Below are 11,333 nucleotides of genomic sequence, written 5' to 3' on the forward strand. Positions count from 1 at the left end.
GAACCAGTGGGTAGATAGATAATTTCTCTGTGTCACTCAGTCTTTCAAATAAACAAATCTTAAAAAATAGAATTAAAAAGAATCCCCAAAGTCAAATTTTCTCCTGTTACACATAAGAAAGACTGCATGGGGCTGGCACTGTGGCATAGTGAGTTAAGCCTCCACCTTTGGCACCGGCACTCCATATGGGTACTAGTTCAAATCCCGGCAACTCCACTTCTGATGCAGCGCCCTGCTAATGTGCCTGGGAAAGCAGTGGAAGATGGTATAAGTCCTTGAGCCCCTGTACCCACATGGAAGACCCAGAAGAAGGCCGGGAGTAAACTAACAGATGGAAGATACCTCTCTCTGTTTCTCCCTCACTCTCTGTAATGCTCTCAAATAAATAAAATCCCTTTAAAATAATTTAATCTTGGGGCCCGGCGCGGTGGCGCAAGGGGTTAAGGTCCTCACCTTGCACGCCTGGGATCCCATATGGGCGCCGATTCTATCCTGGCAGCCCCTCTTCCCATCCAGCTTCCTGCCTGTGGCCCGGGAAAGCAGCAGAGGACGGCCCAAAGCTTTGGGAACCTGCACCCGCGTGGGAGACCCGGAAGAGGCTCCTGGCTTCAGATCGGCATAGTATCGGCCGTTGTGCTCACTTGAGGAGTGAATCATCGGACGGAAGATCTTCCTCTCTGTCTCTCCTCTCTGTATATCTGCCTTTCCAATAAAAAAATAATAATAATAAAGATAAATCTTTAAAATAATTTAATCTGCATGTAAATGATGCTCAACCTACTGCCTTCTTCTTTCCTTCCACTTTCGGTTAAGATAATATGAACTATACTCGCTTCAGCAGCACATATACTAAGATAATTTGAAGTATACATAGCAGAGTATCTGACCAGAAAATGCATAACCAGAGCAAGAAGAGTTCAAGGTTAATCTAAGCCACAACTGCTAGTCACATCAGGTCTCCAAGCTCCTCCTTTGATATCCCACCTCTTGGAACATGATGGTTGCCATTGCTCCAACATCACATCTTTGCTTGGGAATGTCCAACAGGAGGAAACATACCTTCCCACATTTGTTTTGATTGGGATGAAAACTTGGCCCCAGAGTATTCCCACCCTGCCACCCCCATCAGCCTTCCACCACCAGAACCTGAACACATACCCATCATGCTGTGGCCCCAGGGCTGGGGCACAGAACCAGCTCTCTGGATACCTTTCTTACAAGACATTCATCAGGGTCCATCATAATGATCACATCTTAGCTTAATTCTATCTGCAAAGACTATTTCCAAATAAAGTCATGTTTACAAACGCCAGGGCTGAAGGATCCAAGTGCTTGAGGCTTCACCTGCTGCCTCCCAGGGTATATATTAGAGGAAGCTGCCGTTGGAGCTAGGTATGACATGTAGGAACTCCAACATAGGATGTAGGTGCCCTCAATACTAGGCTGAACCCCCATCCTACAACCTTAAACTTCAAGCCCACAACCAGTTGATAGATTCTCAACTCCCAGTTCAAAAGATCCAATTGGCCCATCCAAGTCAACGGACAGATTCTCTGTGGGTCTGGTGTGTCTATCCCTGCTTGGTCCGATCGGTTCTGGCCAGGTGATGGAGGCAGGCGGTCCAGGCCGTATCCCTTGCCAAGAAGCCGCGGCAGCTTACAGGCAGCAGGAAGCCTGCATTCTGTAGTTTGGCCGCGAGGATCCTTTGGATTGTCCACACATCAGAAGCTTATCCTGCTCTCAGGCCACAGAGTAGCTCTCAGAATGCTCTTTCTCTTCAGACAGTTTCTTTATTCATTTCCAGTTGGACCAGGAGGACAGCCACGTGCCCAGGCAAGTCCCTGACCCCTGGATACCCCTTTTCCAATCAGAGGAAGTGGTGAGGGGGCCCGCTGAGCATGGGCAGCCATGAGACCACCTGTTACAGGGAACTGTGAGTCAGACATCCTCACCTACCCAGCCCATGTCAGTCACACTCTTAGTCAGCTCCCCTGAGGGCAACTGTTTGTCAACCTGACAAGGGCCTGAGGCCAACAGAAACTGCGACTCCTTGAAGGACCTTGAGTGTGTCACTCACCATGCTGGGCACAGTTGCTTCCAGGAATCACGGCATTCCTGCCAGCCCTGCACACCATGTTGGCCCCTGAAGTGCCTTCTGGGAGAGGGATGCCTGGGGGCCTGCACCAAGGAGGGGGTTCCGTACAGGGGTGAGTTGACTGTGATCCTGCCCAGAGAGGTGTCGGTGAGCTCACGCTCTCCTGCACTTGCACGAGGGTCAACCCAGTGCTTGCTGGAAGCTTCTTCCCAAGGGAGTCCCAGGCGGTGAGGCCCTGGCCTGAGAGCCTCTACGGCCACAATAGACGGCTCCTCCTGTGCCGTCAGCCATACCTCTAGCCCTGGAGGGGTGCCAAGGGACATGAGGGACTACAGATGTGCCAGCTCCGCATCCTCATCTCTTGGCATGCTTTTTCTCATGGGGAAAGCCTTCTGTCTAATATGTAAAACCCAAAAAATGTTTCTAGAAGAAAAGGTAAGAATTGGGTGTGGGGGTGTTCTGGGTTGGCCCTTCTGGTGCTTGCCCTGGGTCAAGAGCCAGACAGGAAACTCTTAGAACCATTGCACAAGAGCTGAGGAGGACTTGGGGGGAGAGGGAGGTGGAGAGACCACTTCAGCTGCTCCACCCTGCCCTCGGCTCCCCAGGCCCCACAGCTAGGAGAGGTGGAACTCAAAAGCCACTTGGTGAGAGGGAGCCCCAAATCAAGCCCATGGGAGTCGGGGTGGGGGCAAAGAGCATGGGGAGGAGCTAGGAGCCAGGACAGGGGGAGGAGGTGGGCAGGAATGTCCCTGCTGGGAAGGGGCCGGGTCGGAACACCTGGAGGGCTCTCCAAGGTGAAGGAAAACAGAGAGGTCATGGCCACCCCCATGGCTCCCGCCCCCAGCTATAAGGGCACCTGCCCCAAGCAGGGCACTCGGGCTTTGGAGGGGTCATGGGCAAGTCACACCTACCGCTGTGGCTGCTGCCACTGCTGCTGCCTGCCCTCTGTGGTCCAGGTGCTGGTGAGTTTCCCCAGCCCCCTCTTCCCACGCCCTTGCCCTCTGGGCAGGTGCAGAGGGACCCCATTCCTCCCTGAGCACCGGCCCCTGCCAAGGATTATCCTAGATCTAAGCAGCCTCCTTGCTCTAAAGACGAGGCAGCTGAGACTCGGAGGCCAAGGTCACACTGCTGGCAGGTGCCAGAGCAGGAGCCCAGAGCTGTCCGACTCCAGCGTGTTTAGTGACTTTTCCCAGCCCAGCTGGCATTGGAGGCTGGGGGAAGTCGGGGAGCCAGGTGCAGCCTCACTCCAACTAAGGCTTCCGTGTTCCTCTCACAACCCCGGTGCAGCTGTGTCGGCTGTTTCACCCTTGGCCTGTGCTCAAGGCCCTGCCTTTTGGTGCCAAAGCCTGGAGCAAGCAGTGCAGTGCAAAGCCCTGGGACACTGTCTTCAGGAAGTCTGGGGACATGTGGGAGCCGTGAGTACTACCAAGGATGTGTGGAGATTGGGGTCTCCGACAGAGGGCACTGGGGTGGGCTCACAGGGTGTGGCACAGGATCACTGGGTTGGGATGGGATGCTATGGGGTGGTGGGCTGCTGGCTGTACCCTGGGAGAGCTTCACCTGTCCCCTACCCAGACCATGCTCCCTTCCCAGGATGATCTGTGCCAAGAATGTGAAGACATCGTTAACATTCTCATCAAGATGACCAAGGAGGCCATTTTCCAGGTGATGAGACCCAGAAAGAGATCAGGAATGAAGCTTGGGGTTTGGGAGATGAAGGACGGGCCAGAGAAGAAGGGGCCAGGTTGAGGGTGAGGCTGAGTCTGTGCTCAGTCGTGTGGCCAGAGATGGTCTTTCCCCGGGGCAGAGGCCAGGCAGGGTCCAGGAGCTCCAGTGGGGGCAGATTTCAGACTGGCCAGGCTGACCAGCCCCTCTCTGTCCTCCCAGGAAACGGTGCGGAAGTTCATGGAACACGAGTGCGATGGCCTCCCCTTGAAGCTGCTGGTGCCCCAGTGTCACCACGTGCTCGACGTCTACTTCCCCCTGGCCATCGCCTACTTCCAGAGCCAGATTGTGAGGGCCTGCGGACCTGCTGCCCACCTGCCTCCCCATGCAGCCCCATGTCCACCATGCCAGATACCCCAACACAATGCTTGCACACATAGTACACAGCACACATATAGCACCCAGCACACATACAGTGCCCCAACACAACACACACACTGCCTACAACAAACCCAGGAAACCAAGTGTCCTTCAGTTAGGCACCCAGCTTCCTATGATCTTTTTGGCTGTATATGGAGGCCTACTGCCAGATCACCGACACACATGCTCACACTCTTGCCCATTCTCATTTAAGTATGCTCAGTTCAATAACACACACTCTCAGGCTCCTGCCCCAAGCTCCCATGGGACCTCCCCATCTCTGCCTTTTGCTTAACCCCCACCAGTTCTAATCTACAGCACCCTACCCAGCCAGTCCCAGACTGCTCAAGACCCCATGTTGGTGCCCTTCACCTCTGAACCTTGGGCCAGCCAGAGCAGGACAGGGGTTCCCTACCTACCCTAACCACTCCTTACCTGTCCTGTGCCCTAGAGCCCAAAGGCCATCTGCCAGCATGTAGGACTGTGCACACCCGGGTCACCAGAGCTGGAACGGAAGCCCAGAATGGCAGCTCCTTCCCAAGATCCTTTGCCTGACAAGTTGGTCCTCCCCAAATTGCTGGAGGCCCTCCCAGCGAAGCCCGGGTCTCATACCCAGGTGAGGAAGTACCTCTTCACCAGGTGTGAGATAGGGAGCCAGGAGCGAAGGCCCAGGGGCCCTTGAACTCTAGAGGGCAAAGCCTGGAGACAGGTTAGATGCTCCAGGCTGGGCTGAGGCACAAAGGAGAGAAAGGGGGTGGGGAGGAAGCAGGGAGACAGAGCCTGGAGGAGCCCCCAACCCCATGTGTACCCGTTTTCTCTCCCCAAGGATCTGTCCCAGCAGCAGCTCCCCATCCCTCTACCCTTCTGCTGGCTCTGCAGGACCCTTCTCAAGCGGGTCCAGGCTGTGATTCCCAAGGTGAGGCATCCCTGACTCCAGCTCCCAACCCTGCCACGAGCAAGCCGGAAAGGCAGAGCCACCTGTACGTGACCCACACTCCAGGGAACCTGAGAGGCCAGGCTTGGGCCTGCAGGTGCCAGCCTAGAATCCTTATGACAGTCATGAAGCACCTGCTATATGCCAGATTAGCAGACACTGAAGGACGGAGACGGATGAGACAGACTGGAGTCTCCTTGGACAAGTTGCCCTAATTCTTACAAAGCAGGTGTTTGCTCAGTGCTGGTAGTTGCTGTGCCAGGTCCAACTTGGAGTTTTCCAGCCCTGGGGTGGCCATGCCCACGGGCCTCATCAGTTCTGGGTCCTCAGGGGATAATCCAGTGCAGCAGCTCCTCCCCTATGGGATCCCACAGGTCACCTGCCACTGAGGTTCTCCAGAGGTGAGACAGCAGAATGCAGAACAAAGGACTCACATGAAATGAGGCAGTGGATGGCCATGGGGGATGGGACTGGGGGTGGGAGGTCAGGGAGAGGCTCTGAGCAGGGGATGGCTGAGCTGAAACTCCCACGGGACCAAGGGCCTTAGTCAAGGACAATCTCTGGCCAGTGCAAGGGACAGGGGAGGGCAGACCAGAGGGAGTGCAGATTAGGCCAAGCTGGCCAGTCCATGGAGAGGTTCTCTTCTGACTGCTGCTGATAGCATCTTAAGGGCTTCTGCTGCTTCCCGGTGGTATGGAAAGCCAATGAACCGGGGAAGGTGAGAAGGAAGGAGGAAGTTGCTTAGAAAATCACAGCAGACATCATGAAGAGAGGTGGACCAGAGACAACTCAGGCAGATTGGTTCGACAGACCTGGGAATGGACGGGCTCCAGCAGCAAGAACAATAAAGGAATCCCAGTGATACCTGCGGGCTTTGGTCCCAGCTGAGATGGGTGACCTTAGGGACAGGCTACAGCAGACCAAGAGAGTGTCCCTCCTGGCCATGTTCAGCTGGAGAAGCCTGTGTGACACCAGGAGGCTGACCTCTGAGTCTTGGGGGTCTCTGCGTGTTGCTGGCTGTGGGCCAGACTGGGACCCAAGGGGAGGGGTGAGGCCAGCAAGGGACAGGCTGTGGACAGGTGGCACAGGCAGCAGAGGTGCCTGAGGAGGGACAGCCCCTGAGGTGGGGAACCACGACACATGTCCCGGGAGCTTTGCATGTCAAGAAAGGGACATGACCCAAGCTAGTCTTGCACACAGGAGGGGCTGTCCACTGTGGTCATCCTAACAAGAGGGGAGGCTCAAGGGGAGTCCCTGCCACTGCCATCCAGAGGTACCACATCCAGAAAAGTGCATGTCCCTGAGCTCTACTTCCACTTCAGCACTGGAACCTAGGGTACAGCAGGAGCTGCGAAAGGAGCAAGGTCAAAGCCAACCATGACATGTAGATGAGTAAAGCAGCAGAACCACAGGCTTGGAAGCCGTCTTGGCAATTGGGAGGGCAGGGGCTCCTTTAAACCATGCACCTGTTGGCTCTGAGCCAGAGAGCAGCAAACACACCCATACAAAGAAGAGGGCACTTGGCCCGGAGCGGGAAGATGTAGTCTCCTGTTCCAGCACTGGCCCAGGCTGTTGGTGGTCCTGGTGATGCCCCCACCCCGTCCCCTCTGGACCAGCCATGCTCTCGTAGCAAGTCTAGGGCCATTGGAGTCAGACTCAGTTGCCCTGCTGCCTTCTGCCCTCACAGTAGCTGCAGGTGAGTTCTGACTCTGTCAGAACCGCTCAGTCCTCAGAGTCCTGTGGCACCCACTGTCCCTCCCGGGAAGCAACAGGAGCTTTGGAGCCCAACACCCAGCCCCTGAGCCTGGCCAAGGAAGGTCCCATCCTGCCCTCTCTCTGCCCCCACCTCAGGGTGTGCTGGCCTTGGCTGTGGCCCAGGTGTGCCACGTGGTACCCCTGGTGGCGGGTGGCATCTGCCAGTGCTTGGCTGAACGTTACACTGTCCTCCTGCTGGACGCGCTGCTGGGCCGTGTCCTGCCCCAGCTGGTCTGTGGCCTTGTCCTCCGATGCTCCAGCGAGGACAGCAGTGGACAAGGTAAGTCTGCTGCCCGCCACCTTTGGCCCATTCTGCAAGCTCCTCCCCCCTGCACTACTCTGTGCTCCTCCAGTACCCCGGCCACATGGAGAGGATGAAACCACCACACCCCACCAAGATGGCCTTCACTGGTTTCTCTCCAGTCCTGCCCGCTCCGGAGACCCTGCCAGGGGAGTGGCTGTTGCAAGATTCCGAATGCCATCTCTGTATGTCAGTAATGAGCCAGGCCAGGAACAACAGTGAGCAGGCCATACCGCAGGTGATGCGCCAGGCCTGCCTCAGCCCTGAGTTTGACAGAAAAAAGGTGAGGAGCAGGTACACTGGAGTTCAAGGGACCCAGTCTCCACTCCAGTCCTGGGGTGTGCTGCCTGCCCATGGCTATCATCCAGGGGTGCCACATGGTGTCCTTGGGGTGGGAGGCATCCACGAGGGTCTTGTGGATTTCAGATGCATAATGCCAGGGCCAGCTGGATCCTAAAGAAGACCTGGCCTTCTCCCCAAGCTCTTGTGCACCCCACTGCCCCCATTACGGGCAGTGTACCTGACTCAGGACAGTGCACCTGTAGAGGCCCAGGGACCCTGCTGACGCTCAGGGGCAGTAATGGGATGGTAACCTGAGGCTGCGCCAGCGCCCATTAGCTTACACCCATAGTGAACAGGGAGCAGTGCCATAAACCAGGGCAGGCAGGAGAGGCAAGTGCAGGGCCTGGCCCTGCCTTGTGCCTAGTGTGTCTGTGCTTTCCTACAGTGTGAGCAGTTTGTGGAGCAGCACACGCCCAAGCTGCTGAGTATGCTTTCCAGCGACTGGGATACCCGTACCACCTGCCAGGTACACCTGAATCTCCCTAGGCAGCCCCAAGGGCAGGGGCACATGAGGGTCTTCTGGGTCAAGTACCCCAACCATGACTCAGTCTGTGACCTGAGGGGTCCAGGACACCCCAAGAGCATCCACTGAGGCAGCAGGCCACTGTCTGGAGAACTGTGCATTCCCCGGGCTGGGGTGGGGAGAAAGGTTACTGTGTGTCTTCCTACAATGGGGAATAGGCAGCAAAGGGTGCCAGGATGGGCCCTAATGCTGCCCCTGTGGCAGGCCCTGGGGGTGTGTGTGACCATGCTCAGCCCTCTCCAGTGCATCCACAATCCCAACTTCTGATGAGGCTTCAGCTGTGCAGGTGAGTCCAGGGTCTCAGGAGGGTCTGGGGTGGGACAGGCAGGCGGCTTCATCTCTCCCTTCACCTCCTCTCGCTGAGGGCCTCTGGTGGCACCATTAGGAAAACTGACGCCTAACCCCCCCAGGACAGGGTCAGTCTCTTTTGCCCAGGCCCCAGAGCTCCCAGCCGTCCCTGCTGAAACAGGAAGGGCAGTGGACTGACAAGGGGAATCCAGGCTCTGGTCCCACCTCCCTGGTCCTCCTGGTGCTGAGCTGCAAAGCAGGAGCTAGGCTGAACTCTGGTCCTTGCCATCTGCCCACAATCACTCTCCTCACCTCCCTCTTTCAAAAGGACCTCGCACTGGTGGACACCAGACCCCAGCATGTGACTGCGACCTTGCCTCCACCTCGTCTGTCCCTGTCAGCACCACTCCTGTCCCCTCCAGCAAGCACCAAGGGCAGTCCTCTGTCGCAGGCTCACAGACTGCGCTTGCAGCCTCATCCCACCAGAACCACAGCCTTCCAGAGGGTGGGGCTGACAGAAAATTGTCCTCCTTCTTCCCCTCAACAAAGGTTCCCCAGAGATTGGCTTTACCGTTAGTTACTAACACTTCTACAGAGTTGAAAATCCAGAAGAGGGGTTGGCGCTGTGATCCAGTGGGTTAGGCTGCCGCCAGCAGTGCCGACACCTCCATGGGGTGGCCAGTTTGAGTCCTGGCCACTCCACTTCCAATCCAGCTCCCTGCTGATGCACTGGGGAAAGCAGAAGATAGCTCAAGTGCTTGGGCCCTTGTAGCCACGTGGGAGAGCCAGATGCAGCTCCTGGCTTTAGATCAGCCCAGCTCCAGCCACTGCAGCCATTTGGGGAATCAGTGGATTTAATATCTGTCTCTCCCTCTCTCAGCAACTCTGCCTTTCAAATAAATAAATCTTTATATATTAAAAAAAAAAAATACTGGTGAAAAGCATGAGTTAGAACTGGGAGCAGGCTGGCCTGGGTCAGGCCAGGTTACAACACCCACCAGCAATAACAAAGTAGGGCAGGCCATGCCAGACTGGGTTGCAGCACCCATTAAGCCCCAGGATGGGGGGTGAGCCTGGTAGGAGGGCAGCTAGGACTCTCCGGCTGTGCCACTGCTCCTGCTGGTAAGCACGAGAACTGGGACCAGGGTCAGACCAGGTTAGGCAAGACTACAGCATTCATTGGCTTGCTTGTGAACTGGGTTAGTTGCTGTGCAAAGCGACTACATACACTGATACATACATGAGCCAGAGTAAGTGAAGGGTACTTGGGTTTTGTCACAGCATCAGCTGGCAAATGCTGGGACCAGGGGCACCCCTCTGATGAGTTACAGCTCCTACTGGGGAACATGAGAACAAGGGCTGGGGATGGACTTGGCTGAATAGGCAGTAGCACCCGCCAGTATAAGTGTGGGCTGTATATGGGGGTCAGTTGGGCTGAACTAGGCTATAGCACCCATTGGTGTGTACAAAAGCCAAATGGGATGCAAGACAAACCGGACAACTGTGCTGCACATACCAGTCTGTGCAGGAACCAGGGCTGGTGGCAGGCCTGGTGGGGGTAATTGGGAGTTGTTCCAATTGGGCTGCAGTTCCCACTGGTGTACATAAGGGCCAAGTGTGTTGTGGGCTGGGTTGGGCTGAGCCACAGCATCTACTGGTTTATATAAGAGACACAACTGCTGGAGACAGAACAGACCCAGCAATTCCAACTACCAGTCTGTGTGTAGGCTGATGTGGGTGATGAACTGAGCCAGACCCCATACTGGCAAGCATACACAGGAGTCAGATCTGAGGTCACCTGAGACGAGATTTCTTTGGAGACAGCCCCAACTGACCAGCTGGACACAGAACTCCAATCATGGGGAGAATTGCACGATCTGTGATCTGATCGTGGAGTGCATGAGTCAAAACTGGGCCTCCTTGTTTGCTCAAGCCTGGGATGGCATGCCCAGATGCACATAGAGGATATGGCAATCCATTGGGGCCTGTAGAGGACACAAGGCAGAACAAATTGGACAACTCTCTCAGCCAAGAGTTGACAGCAAGTATCTGGGTGAATGGAGACTCTAAGGTGAACTATGTCAGCCAGTGAACCTTGGAAGGATTTTCTCAACCGTGAAGCAACAAAATCAACAGCATTTCAGAACTACTTGAGTGGAACCCTTGGAGCATGCTGCACATGGGGGACCCTGGGATGACATTAGGTGGCTATTTCCTATCCCTTGGGTATTGACACAGTTAGGATACTGGGTGTGGCTTCTCCCCTTCCCCTAGATACAAGAAAAAGAAAATTGGAAACAATGGTCTCATCTACTTTCTCCTAATCCTTGACCCCTTCCCACTCTAATCAGTGGTCCACACAAGCACACATCCTTCTCAATTATGTAAACATCATCCTCCTCGCCTCCGAAAAACAAAAAAGGATGCCCATATCCCACTTTGGACCACCAATTCAAGTTTGGGCTCCTCCACTTCCAATCCAGCTTCTTGCTAATGCACCATGGTGGGCAGCTTGATTCAAGCACTTGGGCCACAGCTACCCTCGTGGGAGACCCTGACGGGAGTTTCTAGCTCCTGGTTTCGCTCTGGTCCAGCTTCAGCCATTTGGGGAGTGAACCAGTGTATGAAGATCTGCCATTCTGCCTTGCAATATCCTAAAACAAAAGGTTATGGTAGGGCCCGGCGGCGTGGCCTAGCGGCTAAGGTCCTTGCCTGAACACCCCAGGATCTCATATTCTAATGGCGCCAGTTCTAATCCCGGCAGCTCCACTTCTCATCCAGCTCCTTGCTTGTGGCCTGGGAAGGCAGCCAAGGATGGCCCAAAGCTTTGGGACCCTGCACCCGCGTGGGAGACCCGGAAGAGGCTCCTGGCTTCGGATCGGCATAGCATCGGCTGTTGCACTCACTTGGGGAGTGAATCATCGGACAGAAGATCTTCCTCTCTGTCTCTCCTCTCTGTATATCTGCCTTTCCAATAAAAAATAAATCTTTAAAAAAAAAAAAAGGCTGG

General features: G+C 55.4%; 1 protein-coding gene across 1 annotated transcript; it reads left to right on the forward strand.

Moving 5' to 3' along the window:
• Positions 1 to 2,987: 2,987 nt before the first annotated feature.
• SFTPB (surfactant protein B) lies at positions 2,988 to 9,074 on the forward strand. The gene is made up of 11 exons (XM_040994098.1): positions 2,988 to 3,057; positions 3,383 to 3,510; positions 3,689 to 3,760; positions 3,983 to 4,108; positions 4,632 to 4,796; positions 5,007 to 5,096; positions 6,966 to 7,149; positions 7,293 to 7,453; positions 7,898 to 7,978; positions 8,240 to 8,321; positions 8,652 to 9,074. Exons 1-10 carry the CDS (start codon positions 2,988 to 2,990, stop codon positions 8,300 to 8,302), a joined length of 1,140 nt encoding a protein of 379 aa, XP_040850032.1. The 3' UTR covers positions 8,303 to 8,321; positions 8,652 to 9,074.
• The last annotated feature ends 2,259 nt before the right edge of the window (positions 9,075 to 11,333 follow it).

The sequence above is a fragment of the Ochotona curzoniae genome, unplaced genomic scaffold (genome assembly GCF_017591425.1).
Source record: "Ochotona curzoniae isolate NIBS_2020 unplaced genomic scaffold, NIBS_Ocur_1.0 contig_883, whole genome shotgun sequence".
Classification (NCBI taxonomy): Eukaryota; Metazoa; Chordata; class Mammalia; order Lagomorpha; family Ochotonidae; genus Ochotona; species Ochotona curzoniae.

Bases quoted from the DNA above. Each gene is read 5' to 3' on its own strand.
- SFTPB (XM_040994098.1), top strand. From the start codon at position 2,988: ATGGGCAAGTCACACCTACCGCTGTGGCTGCTGCCACTGCTGCTGCCT. The intron at 7,150-7,292 runs GTAAGTCTGCTG...GTTTCTCTCCAG, and splicing joins CGAGGACAGCAGTGGACAAG to TCCTGCCCGCTCCGGAGACC. The intron at 7,454-7,897 runs GTGAGGAGCAGG...GCTTTCCTACAG, and splicing joins CTGAGTTTGACAGAAAAAAG to TGTGAGCAGTTTGTGGAGCA.